Below are 14,294 nucleotides of genomic sequence, written 5' to 3' on the forward strand. Positions count from 1 at the left end.
TGTCTTGATTACTATAATTTTATAATATATGCTCAAATCACAAAGTTGATGATTTCAACTTTATTATTCTTTCTCAAGATTACTTTGGCTATTTGGAGTCTTTTATGGTTCCAGGGTTGGGGTTTATGGTGAGACGTTGTCTTAGCCTTTTCTAATCATTTCAGTGTGGGTATTTTCTTGCTCGCTGCTTGTATAGGACTTGCTCAGCAATTTCTGAATTTCTTTTGGTGGGAATTGCTTCATGTGTAGCTGTAGATTCAATGTGTCCATGGAAGGAAGTGAGTTCAGGAGCTTCCTATGTCACCCTCTTGGACCAGAACCTCCCTACATTGTCTTCCTAGTGTATTACTTTTCTGGCAGTTTATTGGGGGGTGGGGAGGAAGGGTTGATATTAAAGGAGAAAGGAGGGAGAACTTAAATAATCACAGCTAATTTCATTACACAATTCTAGAAAGTTGTAAAGAGACTCCTCAAGAATATGAAAATAAAAGAAACTGCTGCATTCTCAGCACTGACTTAAATTCTAAAGATCAACATGGATAAAAACGAAAGGTCACCTAAAAAAGGAAAAAGAGACTCTTGACTAGAGAACACTCTTTCTTATTTAGACTGAATTGATCAAAATAGAAATTTGATTAGTTATTTGTTGGCAACATCCACCCAAACATTATTCAGGCTAGAGATGACTATAGTCATAGACTTCTAGTTTTTCTTTCTTCATTGACCATAGAATTCTTCATTTCAAATATAAACAACTGATTATGTTAGTCTGACAGCTGTTAAATATTTGACATTAACTATTCCTTAGTTTGATTCCACAATCAAAATGCTTCTGATTTTGATACAGCTTCACACAAAGATCTGACAAGAAGAGAATGTGTTGATGATGCTTGTTCTATATAACCTTTTAACTTATCATTGTAAATTAATAAACTAGCATGCTGGTTTAATAGATCAGTCTAATCAACTTGGATAATGTAACTCTGCATCATGAAAAGTGATTTGTCTCCCCTTGTAGAAATCAGATTTCTACATCTAGAAAATTCATATCTTGGAATTTAATTAAAGTAACCAAAACAACAAATGCTCCTTTGTGAGGCCATTTCAGAAAGAAAGCCAACCTTTATCCCTGGTGGTAATACTCATTCATTTGTATATAGTAGACAGTACAGCAAAAATGCAAATTTACTCTCTCAATATCCTCCAAATTCTTTTATAATTACAAACTCTTTCTTGTATTACAGAGCCTTAAAAGCAAAACAAATAACCATAAGAAAAATATTTTCTTTATTCCTTTTCAGAGGAGTGGGATTTGCATGCAATCTGACTTTCTCAAGGAATCAACCCATATGAGACTTAAAGAAGAAATCAACAATTTGAGAACATGCTGCACATGGGTTTTTCAGGGCACCTATTATGAAAATTATATTGCCTAATGCCCAACATCATAAGTGCCAAATGGTATAAGGTAGGGAAAATGTGGTTTCTACTACAACAGTCCCAAGGTAGGCAGTTCCTAGTACCCAGAATTCATTTCTTGTTTACTCTTCAGCCATGAAATTACATAAGCTGCCCAATACGTTGTCATAAATCCTTTCTTGCATAGAGAATATATATCCAGTTGCCTGAAACTAAGAACCCCAATTAATACACTGAAAAATCAAGGATTTTCAATTTCTATAGTTGTAGCTTATAAATTTCAGTTCCACCATCTTGCTACTTGCTACTACCACCACTAATCATAATGAGGTATATTTACTTAGGTTCTTCAAAAATAATATCAAGAATTGTGATAAGTAATCTATAGATATTCTGATTAAACACTCTATATATATTCTGTGAAAGATCCCCTTAGGAGAAGGACTGATAAGGAAAATGGCAAGTTCACCATGAGAGGATACAAAACTTAAATTCACACATATGCTTTTCTTAGAAGCATTCAGATGATAATCTTTTATTTTAAAAGAGAACAATTAAACTTAGATGTAATTGTTGTTGTTGCTTTCAACAGTATAGTAATGCATTCTTTTTAAAGTAGCCCAAAGAACTCAAGTTGGCAGTTTTAACAAATATGGCATAAACAAAATCCGATATGTAGTCCTTTTGACTATACTTTGGCTAGAAAAGTTGTCATACCTGAAGATTGATCTCTGCCTCGTAGAAGGTTAGGCACGAGCAGTAATGTCGATCTGAGTCAATATCTGTCAGGACCACCACAAAAAACGTTGGCTGCTTCCTCTCTCTGGACAGCTGCCACCCACTGGGCTGACAAAACTAAATGGGATAGAAAAACATTGTCACATTTTAAAAGTATTATAATGAAAATTTATTATTTACAGATCTCTGAGAAATGTTAAATGTCCCCAAATTTTGAAAAATTTCCAGCTGCTGTGACAATACCTCAACCAATATAAAAATTTAAAAATGTACAGATTCATTATGTAAAATACTTTCACTAATGTGCAATTACATTTTTTGAGAACAGCCTAGATATTCCACAGATGCTACTCAGACCTAGGTTGGCACACATAGGAACATAGCACCAAAATGAGAGACTTTCCCCCATTGGAACAGATCACAAAGTAAGTTGAAGATAAAGTGCCAAGTCTCTGTCACTGATGGAAAACAGAATTATTTTTAAATGTCTTCATTAACCTAAGCGACTTCAATTCAGTACAATAAAAGAGATATCTTGTTCATCAAGACAAACCACATTTTGGGCTATAAAATACCCTTTAACATATTAAAAAGAATAGAAATTATACAATGTACACTCTCAGACCACAGTAGAAGTAAATTAGAAATCAGTAACAGAAAGATAGCTGAAAAATACTTGGAGATTAAACAACACACTCCTAAATAACACATGGATAAAAGCAAAATCTCAGAAGAAATTTTAAAATATTTTGAACTAAATGAAAATAAAAATACAACTTATCAACATTTGTGGGCTTCAGCAAAAGCAGTGCTTAGAGGGAAATTTATAGCATTGAATATATATATTAAAAAAGAAAACTGATCTAAAATCAATAATCTAATATTATATCTTAGGAAACTAGAAAAAAGAGCAAATTAAATCCAAAGTAAGCCAAAAAAATTTTTTTAAACTAGAGCAGAATTAATTAAATAAACAACAGAAATTTAAAATAGAAAAATCAATAAAACCTATAGCTGGTTCTTTGAAAAGATCAATAAAATTGACCAAACATTAGCCAAGCTAAGAAAAAGAATAGATGCAAATTACTACTATCAGAACTGATCCCATGAATATTTTTAAAAAATAGTAAAGGAATATTATGCATAACCTCATGCCTAAAAATTTGATAACCTAGATCAGTGGTCGGCAAACTGTGGCTCGCGAGCCACATGCGGCTCTTTGGCCCCTTGAGTGTGGCTCTGCCACAAAATACCATGGCCTGGGCAAGTCTATTTTGAAGAAGTGGCATTAGAAGAAGTTTAAAAAATGTGGCTCTCAAAAGAAATTTCAATCCATGTACTGTTGATATTTGGCTCTGTTGACTAATGAGTTTGCCAACCAATGACCTAGATGAAAGACATAATCTGATAAAATTTACAAAAGAAGAAATAGATAATGTGAATAAGGCAATATCTATTCAAGAAATTGATTCAATAATTAATAACCATCTAAGACAAAGTATCAGGTCCAAATGGGTTTACTGATAATTCTACCAAATATCTGAGGAAGAAATTAGACCACTCTATACAAACTCTTCCAAAAGATAGAAGCAAGGGAAATACCTTTCTAACTCATTCTATGAATCCAGCATTACCCTAAATACAAAAACCAGGAAAACAAATTACAAGAAAAAAACAGACCAATATTTCTCATGAACATAGATGCAAAAAATCTTCAAAATACTTGCAAGTCAAATCCAACACTCTATGAAAAAATTACATACCACAACCAAGTAGGATTTATTCTAGGTATGCAAGGTGGTTCAACATTTAAAAACCAACTAGCCTGGCCAGTGTGGCTCAACCTAGCTTGACCATTGACCTATGAACCAGGAGGTCTTCCAGGTCAGGGCACATGCCTGGGTTGTAGGCTCAGTCCCCAGTGTGGGCATGAAGGAGGTGGCTGATCAATGATTCTCTCTCATCATTGATGATTCTGTCTCTCTCTCTCCCTCTCCCTTTCTCTATGGAATCAATAAAAATATAAAAGCCTAGGTGGTGTCATGCCCTCATGCAACACCGCCACAAGATGGCCGCCCTCATGTCGCCACAAAATAGCCAGCACGGGAGGGCAATTGTGGGCGATCAGGCCGGCAGGGGAGGGCAGTTGGGGGCAAACAGGCCAGCAGGGGAAGGCAGTTGGGGGCGAGATCAGGCCGGCAGTGGAGGGCAGTTGGGGGTGGCCAGGCCTGCAGGGGAGGGCAGTTGGGAGGGACCTAGCAGGCAGGGGAGGGCAGTTAGGGGGGACCAGGCCTGCAGGGGAGGGCAGTTGGGAGCCATCAGGTTGGCAGGGGAGGGCAGTTGGGAGCGATCAGGCTGGCAGGGGAGGGCAGTTGGGAACGATCGGGCCAACAGGGGAGGGCAGTTGGGGGCAATCAGGCCGGCAGGGGAGCAGTTAGGGGACGATCAGGCTGGCAGGCAGAAGCGGTTAGGGGCAATCAAGCAGGCAGGCAGGTGAGCGGTTAGGAGCCAGTGGTCCTGGATTGTGAGAGGGATGTCCCAGATTGGAGAGGTTGCAGGCCAGGCTGAGGGACACCCCATCCTCGTGCACGAATTTCGTGCACTGGCCTCTAGTATTTAAATAAATAAAAAACAACTATTCACATTAAGACGATAACCCCCTCCAAGCACATGATCACTTCAATAGATGTGGAAAAAGCATTTAAAAAATTCAACACCTATTAATGACAGAAACTCTCAGCACACTAAGAATACAGGGAAGTTTCTTAACTTTAATGTACAGATTGGAAAGAAGGAAATGTAACTATCTTTGTTCTCAGATGACATGATTGTATATGTATAAAATCTGAAAAGGTCAAGAAAAAGTAACTGACATGGAAGTAATAAGCATTTATAGCAAGGTTCCAGTTCACAAGGTTAATATACGAAAGTCAACTGCATTCCTACATACCCAACAATGAACAAGTGTTATTTGAAATTAAAAATGCGTCCTGGCTGGCTTGGCTCAGTGGATAGAGCGTCAGCCTACGGACTAAATGTTCCCAGGTTTGATTCCAGTCAAAGGCACATGTCTCAGTTGCAGGCTCGATCCCCAGCATGGGGCGTGCACGAGGCAGCCAATCAATGATTCTCTCTCATCATTGATGTTTCTCTCTCTCTCCCCCCCTTCCCCTGCTCCCTTCCTCTCTAAAATCAATAAAAATATATTTTAAAAAATGCAATACCATTTATATTAGCACCCCCTAAAATAAAATGAAATATATTAGCACCTCAAGAAATAAAATATAAATCTAACAAAATAAATAAAAAATCTATATGAGGAAAACTACAAAACTTTGATGAAAATAAAAAAGAACTAATTAGAAACATTCCATGTTCATGGATAGGAACACAATATTGTCAAATACAATCTCAAAACAAAATCCTAGGAAGTCATTTTATGGGTACTGACAACCTGATTTTAAAGCTTACAGGGAGAGGCAAAAGACCCAGAATGGCCAACACAATCCTGAAAGAGAACAAAGTCAGAAGAATGGCACTATCCAACTTCAAAACTTACCATAAAGCTATAATAAGTAAGGCTGTGTGGTATTGAAAAAAAAAAAAGAGAGAGAGAGAAATAAATCAATCACACAGAATGGAGAGCCCAGAAACAAACCATACAAATACAATCAACCAAACCTGATAAAGAAGCAAAGACAATGCAGTAGAGAAAAGATAAGCAATCTTTTCAACAAACAGTACTGGACCAACTAGATAATTTATATACAAGAAAATAAATCTAGATACAGACTTTACACCCTTCACAAAAATTAACTCAAAGTGTATCACCAAAATGTAAAATGCAAAACTATAAAACTCCCAGCAGATGACATGGGAGAAAATCTATATGACTGTTCAAATTACTTTTTAGATATGACACCAAAAGCATGAACGATGAAATTATCATTGATAAGCTAGACTTCATTAAAATTACAAACTTATGCTCTGTGAAAGAAACTGTCAAAAAAACAAGACAAACCAAGGACTGGGAGAAAATATTTGCAATAGACATATCTGATAATGTACAATAATTTAAAATAGACAAAGAATTCTTAAAACTCAATAATAAGAAAATGAACAACCCAATTTTAGAAAAGGGTAAAAACTCTGAACAGACACCTCAGCAAAGATTTATAGAAGGCAATAAGCATATGAAAAGATGTCCAACATCATAAGTCATTAAGAAATTGTAAATAGCCCTAACCGGTTTGGCTCAGTGGATAGAGCGTCGGCCTGCGGACTGAAGGGTCCCAGGTTCGATTCCGGTCAAGGGCATGTACCTTGGTTGCGGGCACATCCCCAGTGGGGGGTGTGCAGGAGGCAGCTGATCGATGTTTCTCTCTCATCGATGTTTCTAACTCTCTGTCCCTCTCCCTTCCTCTCTGTGAAAAATCAATAAAATATATTAAAAAAAAAAAAAGAAATTGTAAATAAAAACAAAATACTATTACACACCTATGGTAATGGCTGAAATTCAAAACACTAACAATACTAAATTGTCAAGGATGTGAAGCAACAGGAAATGGAAAAATAAACTGTGGCACATCCACACAAATATTATTCAACATTAAAAAGAAGTAAACTATCAAGCCACAAGAAGGCATGGAGAAACCTTAAATGCATATTACTAAGTGAAAGACACCAATTTAAAAAGGCTGTATATGGTATGATTTCAACTATATGACATCATGGAAAATGCAAAACTATGGAAATAGTAGAAATATTAGTAGTTGCCTGTGGGAGGGGGTGGTAGAGAATAGATAGAACACAGGACTTTTAAGGCAGTGAAACTATTCTGTACGATTCTGTAACAGTGGATACAACACAAGAGTGAATTCTAATATAAACTATGGACTTTGGTGATAATGATGTATCAAATCCATGTAGATTCACCCATAGACTGTAACAAATATACCTCTGTGTGGGGAATATTGACAGTGTGGCAAGCTGTGTGGGAGTAGGAAGTGTATGGGAATTCTACGTACTTTCTGTTCAGTTTTGCTGTGAATCTCAAACTGCTCTAAGCAAAACCTTTTTTACAAAGATATCTTGAAGAAGAAAAGATATCATGATTAGCAGTATTGTTTAAGAGATAAAACAGCAACAGTAATGAGCTCACAATATAGCAGCATTCTATGCCATATTATCTTCTGATACTCTGCTTAATAACTGTATAATCCGGCACAATTTATTTAATCTCTCAGTGCCTCAGTTTCCTCATTTATAAAAGGTAGAATATTAGTACTTACCTGCTACTAATCTTGGAAAGCTTACATAAATTTACATATGCGAAGTGCTCAGTCAGAATAGCCTCTGGCATATAATTCAATGAAGTAAATGTTAGATTACTATGGTTCCAATCTCTGTTTCTATCATCATATCTATAAAACTTTCTCATTCTATATGAAATTTTTCCAAAACCTGTCTCTCCTTTCATTGCCTCGTTTACTCAATCTAGAAAGACATCCAAAAGGTGAAAATTGGATGATTTCCTACATTTGGAGAGAGATGTTAATTATATTCACAACTTCTCTGCAGAATGAAAAATTCTACTAGACCAATAGATTTTAATGTAACAAAGTATAAAAAGTTTACTGATGTGTTTACAGATTCCACACTGCAACTAACCTTTAAGAAGTGACGATTTATTAAATTTTGGTGTGGTATTCAAATAAGAGTCCTATAATTATCTGAAAAGGTTATTAAAATAATACTCCTCTCTTTCCAAGTACATATTTGTGAGACCTGATTTTCTTCATATACTTTAACCAAAACAAAATTTGGCAAGAGCTTGAAAACAGAAGCAGGTATAAGAAGCCAGCTGTCTTTTAGTAAGCCAGTATTAATGATATTTACAAAAATATAAAACACTAGCACTCTTTTCCCTCTTTTTTGTTTTGAAAATTATAGTGTTTTTCATAAAAATATGCTATTAATGTGCACTGGTTTATTGTTATTTTTAAATGAATAAATAAATTGCTTTACATTTTTCTAGTTGTATTTCTAATACATAAACGAATAGATAAAACTACATGAACAAGGGGAGAAACCAAGATGGCGGCATAGGTAAACACCTAAACTGCTGCCTCGCACAACAATTTCAAAACTACAACTAAAAGACAGAACGGACACCATCCAGAACCACAGGAAAGCTGGCTGAGTGAAAATTCTACAACTAGAAGGAAGGAGAAAAGCTCACAGAGAATTGGAGGTACGGCAAAGGGTCTTTGTGCGCGCAGAGAGGAAGGGCGGCTGAGAGCCTGGCTGACTTTCTCTGGCGGAAGGGGGAAGGAAGCCTCCGACCACACTGAACCTCAGTTCTGACTGCACTGAACCCCAGTTCCAGGCGAACCCCTGGGGACCCACGCTCTTACGGGGGGAGTCTGGACTCTCAGGCGGAGACTCGAGCTGGGAAAGGCAGAAGTCTGAAGGCGCGCGCGGGCCAGTGCACACAAAGGCTGCAGAGGTTGCCACAGGCTTTCCCTACTGGAAGGGAGTCAGAGGATCCTGACTGCACTGAGCCCCAGTTCTGACTGCAGTGAACCCCAGTTCCAGGCGAGCCCCTGGGGACCCACGCTCTTGTGGGGGGAGTCTGGACTCTCGGGCGGAGACTCGGGAGCCGGGGAAGGCGGAGGACTAAAAGTGCGCACGCGCGCGCGTACCAGTGAGCACAAAGGCTGCAGAGGTTGCCACAGGCTTTCCCTAGTGGAAGGGAGTCAGAGGATCCTGACTGCACTGAGCCCCAGTTCTGACTGCAGTGAACCCCAGTTCCAGGCGAGCCCCTGGGGACCCACGCTCTTGTGGGGGGAGTCTGGACTCTCGGGCGGAGACTCGGGAGCCGGGGAAGGCGGAGGACTGAAAGCGCACATGCGCGCAAGGGCAAGGCTGACAGGAAGCCAAGACTGAGACTCCACCCCATCCAAGCTGAGCACAGAGGCTATTGCAATTTGGCAAGTCTAATCCTATAAGGCTGTCTCCAGTACCGAACTTCTCCCAGCATAGACACAGCTGATCCTTACAGCCAACTGACCCGGAGGTCAATTCTTCCCAGTGATACCAACAACAATCAAGACTTAATTACAACAAGGCTGTACACACAGTCCACAAAGGGGTGCACCAAGAGTATCCACCTCAGGTTAACTGGGGAGGCAGACCCACTAGGCCATATTGGAAACCTAGCACAAATATCTACCGTACCAACTCAGGGAAGCAGTGAAAATGCGGGGTCAAAGAATCAGATCACAAACGAAAGAAATGGAGGAAAACAAACGACTGGATATAGAATTCAAAACCACGGTTATAAGGCTTTTTAAGAATATCCTAGAAAAGGCCGATAAATATAACGAGACCCTCGAAGATATGAAAAAGGACCAACTAGAAATTAAACATACACTGACTGAAATAAAAAATATTATACAGAGACCCAAAAACAGAATAGAGGAACACAAGAATCAAGTCAAAGAATTGAAATACAAAGAAGCAAAAAACACTCAACCGAAAAAGCAAAAAGCAAAAAAAAAAAAATCCAAAAAGTTGAAGATAATGTAAGAAGACTCTGGGACAACTTCAAGCGTACCAACATCAGAATTATGGGGGTGCCAGAAGAAGAGAGAGAGCAAGATACTGAAAACCTATTTGAAGAAATAATGACAGAAAACTTCCCCCACCTGGTGAAAGAAATAGACTTACAAGTCCAGGAAGCCCACAGAACCCCAAACAAAAGGAATCCAAAGAGGACCACACCAAGACACATCATAATTAAAATGCCAAGAGCAAAAGACAAAGAGAGAATATTAAAAGCAGCAAGAGAAAAACAGTTAATTACCTACAAGGGAGCACCCATACGACTGTCAGCTGACTTCTCAACAGAAACTATGCAGGCCAGACGGGAGTGGCAAGAAATTTTCAATGTGATGAATAGCAAGAACCTACAACCAAGATTACTCTACCCAGCAAAGCTATCATTCAGAATTGAAGGGCAGATAAAGAGCTTCACAGATAAGAAAAAGCTGAAGGAGTTCATCACCACCAAACCAGTATTATATGAAATGCTGAAAGGTATTCTTAAAGAAGAGGAAGAAGAAAAAAGTAAAGAGAAAAATTATGAACAACAAATACATATCTATCAACAAGCGAACCTAAAAATCAAGTGAATTAAAAACCTGAGGAACAGAATAATGTGGTGAATATAATAGAATCAGGGGCATAGAAAGGGAGTGGACTGATAATTCTCAGGGGGGAATGGTATGGGGGGGTTCATGAAGAGAATGGACAAAAATCATACACCTATGGATGAGGACAGTGGGGGGGAGGTAAGGGCAGAAGGTGGGGTGGGAAATGGGTGGAGGGGAGCTATGGGGGGGAAAAGGAGAAACAATTGTAATATCTGAATAAAGATTTATTTTTAAAAAAAAAGAATTTTAAACACTGTTGCAAAAAAAAAACAAAACAAAAAAAACTACATGAACAAAACTCCTTGAGGATCATCAATAAGTTGAGGGACCCAAAAGTATGAAACCTGTTATTCTAGGGAAATGTGTGTTAACTTGTAACTAGCCTTGGCTTAAGCTACTTGGGTAGCAGAAAGGTATAAGCCTGGTAGAACTGGGAGTTTTATCAGGTTACAACAAAACCCAGAAGTTTCTTTCAAAATCTTCTTTCTCTCAACAAATATCTTTCCTGAATTAAATATATTTTTCTAAAATGAGTTTCAATCAGTTTCAAAATCAGGAAACAGGTGTCTGTGCTTGGGTTGTAAAATAATGACTTATACAGCCTGCATCATTATGTCACCTGTACAAACAAAGACTCTTCTGATACAAAGCGAATCCACTGTGTAAATTAATAGCAAATTACCTTATTCTCTTAGAGGTCATCATTCATTATTATTAGCTGCTCATTAGGCTTTGAAAATGGTATAAAAGGTATTTCACAAAATTTAAATAAAACTAGGTAGGTTTTCAATAAGGATGAAAATAAATCTATGTTAGTTCCAATTCTATCAAATATATAGACTTCTCAAATCAAGGGTACCAGCCACAGAGAGTTCACAAATAAAGTAACTTTTACAAGCACATAGATCTATCACTTAGATAAGTAATCAGATATTTTGCTGCTTAAAACTGGAAAAAGCAACTTTTTTTATTTATTTATTTTTAAAATAAATCTTTATTCAGATTATTACAATTGTTTCTCCTTTTTCCCCCCATAGCTCCCCTCCACCCGGTTCCCACCCCACCTTCTGCCCTTACCTTCCCCCCACTGTCCTCATCCATAGGTGTATGATTTTTGTCCAGTCTCTTCCTGAACCCCCCCATACCATTCCCCCCTGAGAATTATTAGCCCACTCCCTTTCTATGCCCCTGATTCTATTATATTCACCAGATTATTCTGTTCCTCAGGTTTTTAATTCACTTGATTTTTAGGTTCACTTGTTGATAGATATGTATTTGTTGTTCATAATTTTTCTCTTTACTTTTTTCTTCTTCCTCTTCTTTAAGAATCCCTTTCAGCATTTCATATAATACTGGTTTGGTGGTGATGAACTCCTTTAGCTTTTTCTTATCTGTGAAGCTCTTTATCTGCCCTTCAACTCTGAATGATAGCTTTGCTGGGTAGAGTAATCTTGGTTGTAGGTTCTTGCTATTCATCACTTTGAAAATTTCTTGCCACTCCCATCTGGCTTGCATAGTTTCTGTTGAGAAATCAGCTGACAATTGTATGGGTGCTCCCTTGTAGGTAATTAACTGTTTTTCTCTCGCTGCTTTTAATATTCTCTCTTTGTCTTTTGCTCTTGGCATTTTAATTATGATGTGTCTTGGTGTGGTCCTCTTTGGATTCCTTTTGTTTGAGGTTCTGTGCACTTCCAGGACTTGCAAGTCTATTTCTTTCACCAGGTGGGGGAAGTTTTCTGTCATTATTTCTTCCAATAGGTTTTCAGTATCTTGCTCTCTCTCTTCTTCTGGCACCCCCATAATTCTGATGTTTGTACGCTTGAAGTTGTCCCAGAGGCTTCTTACACTATCTTCAACCTTTTGGATTTTTTTTTTCCTTTTGCTTTTTCGGTTGAGTGTTTTTTGCTTCTTTGTATTTCAATTCTTTGACTTGATTCTTGTGTTCCTCTAGTCCAGCCTTGGGCAAACTACGGCCCGCAGGCCGGATCTGGCTGTTCTATCCGGTTCTCTTGCTCTCCCCTCCGCTCCTTTACTTTGAATTTATATTAGTTCACACAAACACTCCATCCGTGCTTTTGTTCCGGCCCTCTGGTCCAGTTTAAGAACCCATTGTGGCCCTCAATTCAAAAAGTTTGCCCACCCCTGATCTAGTCTGTTGTTGGGTCTCTGTATAATATTTTTTAGTTCAGTCAGTGTATGTTTAATTTCTAGTTGGTCCTTTTTCATATCTTCGAGGGTCTCGTTATATTTATCGGCCTTTTCTAGGATATTCTTGAAAAGCCTTATAACCGTGGTTTTGAATTCTATATCCAGTCGTTTGTTTTCCTCCATTTCTTTCGTTTGTGATCTGTTTCTTTGACGCCGCATTTTCACTGCTTCCCTGAGTTGGTAGGGTAGATTTGTGTGCTAGGTTTCCTATATGGCCCAGTGGGTCAGCCTCCCCAGTTAACCTGAGGTGGACACTCTTGGTGCACCCCTTTGTGGACTGTGTGTACAGCCTTGTTGTAGTTAAGTCTTGATTGTTGTTGGTATCACTGGGAGGAATTGACCTCCAGGCCAGTTGGCTGTAAGGATCAGCTGTGTCTACACTGGGAGAAGTTTGGTGCTGGAGACAGCCTTATAGGATTAGACTTTCCAAATTGCAATAGCCTCTGTGCTCAGCTTGGATGGGGTGGAGTCTCAGGGCGGAGCAGACAGTCTTGGCTTCCAGTCAGCCTTGCCCTTGCGCGCACGCGCCTCCTGACCTCTGCCTTCCCCGGCTCCCGAGTCTCTGCCTGAGAGTCCAGATTCCCCCCTGTAAGAGCGTGGGTCCCCAGGGGCTCGCCTGGAACTGGGGTTCAGTACAGTCAGAACTGGGGTTCAGTGCAGTCAGGAGCTTCCAACTCCCTTCTGCTAGGGAAAGCCTATGGCAACCTCCGCAGCCTTTGTGCACACTGGCGCGCACGCACCTCCAGACCCCTGTCCGCCGGGGCTCCCCCGGGTCTCCGAGTCTCCTTGTTCCTTTCTCTCTACCTGACAGTCCAGACTCCCCCTGTATGAGCCTGGGTCCACGGGGTTTCGCCTGGGACTGGGGTTCAGTGCAGTCAGAACTGGAGTTCAGTGTGGTCGGGGGCTTTCTTCCCCCTTCCGCCAGAGAAAGTCAGCCAGGCTCTCAGCCGCCCTTCCTCTCTGCTCGCACAAAGACCCTTTGCCATACCTCCAATTCTCTGTGAGCTTTTCTCTCTCCTTCTAGTTGTAGAATTTTCACTCAGCCAGCTTTCCTGTGGTTCTGGATGGTGTCCGTTCTGTCTTTTAGTTGTAATTTTGAAATTGTTGTGCGAGGCAGCAGTTTAGGTGCTTACCTATGCCGCCATCTTGGTTTCCAACCAAAAGCAACTCTTAATGTAGTCAATTTTCTCAAATGTTTTACACAAACACAAAATATAATTAAAAATTACAGAATAGCCAAAAATGCCCATAGCAATTTTGTGACAAATTTCAAAGGTTCTCTGGGTAACAGTCACTCTTAATATTTCTGAAGACCTTCATCTACATCTATAAATTTTCAGCTTACTGAAACACATTTTATTGGCCAATTTTTATGTAAAAATTAAAGGTGTCCCTTGTTTATAAAAAAAGCCTATGGGGGAGGGGGAATGAGATATATGTACTACTATATGTAATACTTTAAACAATAAAATTAAATTTTAAAAAAAAGAAGCTGGGAAAAAAATTCCCTCTTCTAGTAGAAAATAATCTACATTAATAGAAGAGAAAGATGCAAATTGACTGACCTTCACAACGCCCACCAGCCAATCAGTATGCAAATTAACCCAACAAAGATGGCAGGTTAATTTGCATATGCAGGCACCGAGAGGCCAGGGGTGGGGCGCTTGCATCATTGCCATGGTGATGACACAGGCGTTCTGCAACACCCCAGTC

General features: G+C 39.2%; 1 protein-coding gene across 8 annotated transcripts in view; it reads right to left on the reverse strand.

Annotated features, from left to right (window-relative positions):
• SBF2 (SET binding factor 2) overlaps positions 1-14,294 on the reverse strand; it is a 399,474-nt gene that overhangs the window by 229,593 nt on the left and 155,587 nt on the right. For all 8 annotated transcript variants that reach the window (XR_013958992.1, XM_080640377.1, XM_080640374.1 and 5 more), the window contains exon 3: positions 2,137-2,274. Coding sequence is in view for 7 of the 8 variants with exons in the window: in XM_080640377.1 (XP_080496503.1) it covers positions 2,137-2,274 (138 nt within the window). In the remaining variant the exon portion in view is untranslated. The remainder of the gene's footprint in view (positions 1-2,136; positions 2,275-14,294) is intronic.

Source organism: Plecotus auritus, assembly GCF_963455305.1.
Source record: "Plecotus auritus genome assembly, chromosome: 9".
NCBI classification, from domain to species: Eukaryota; Metazoa; Chordata; class Mammalia; order Chiroptera; family Vespertilionidae; genus Plecotus; species Plecotus auritus.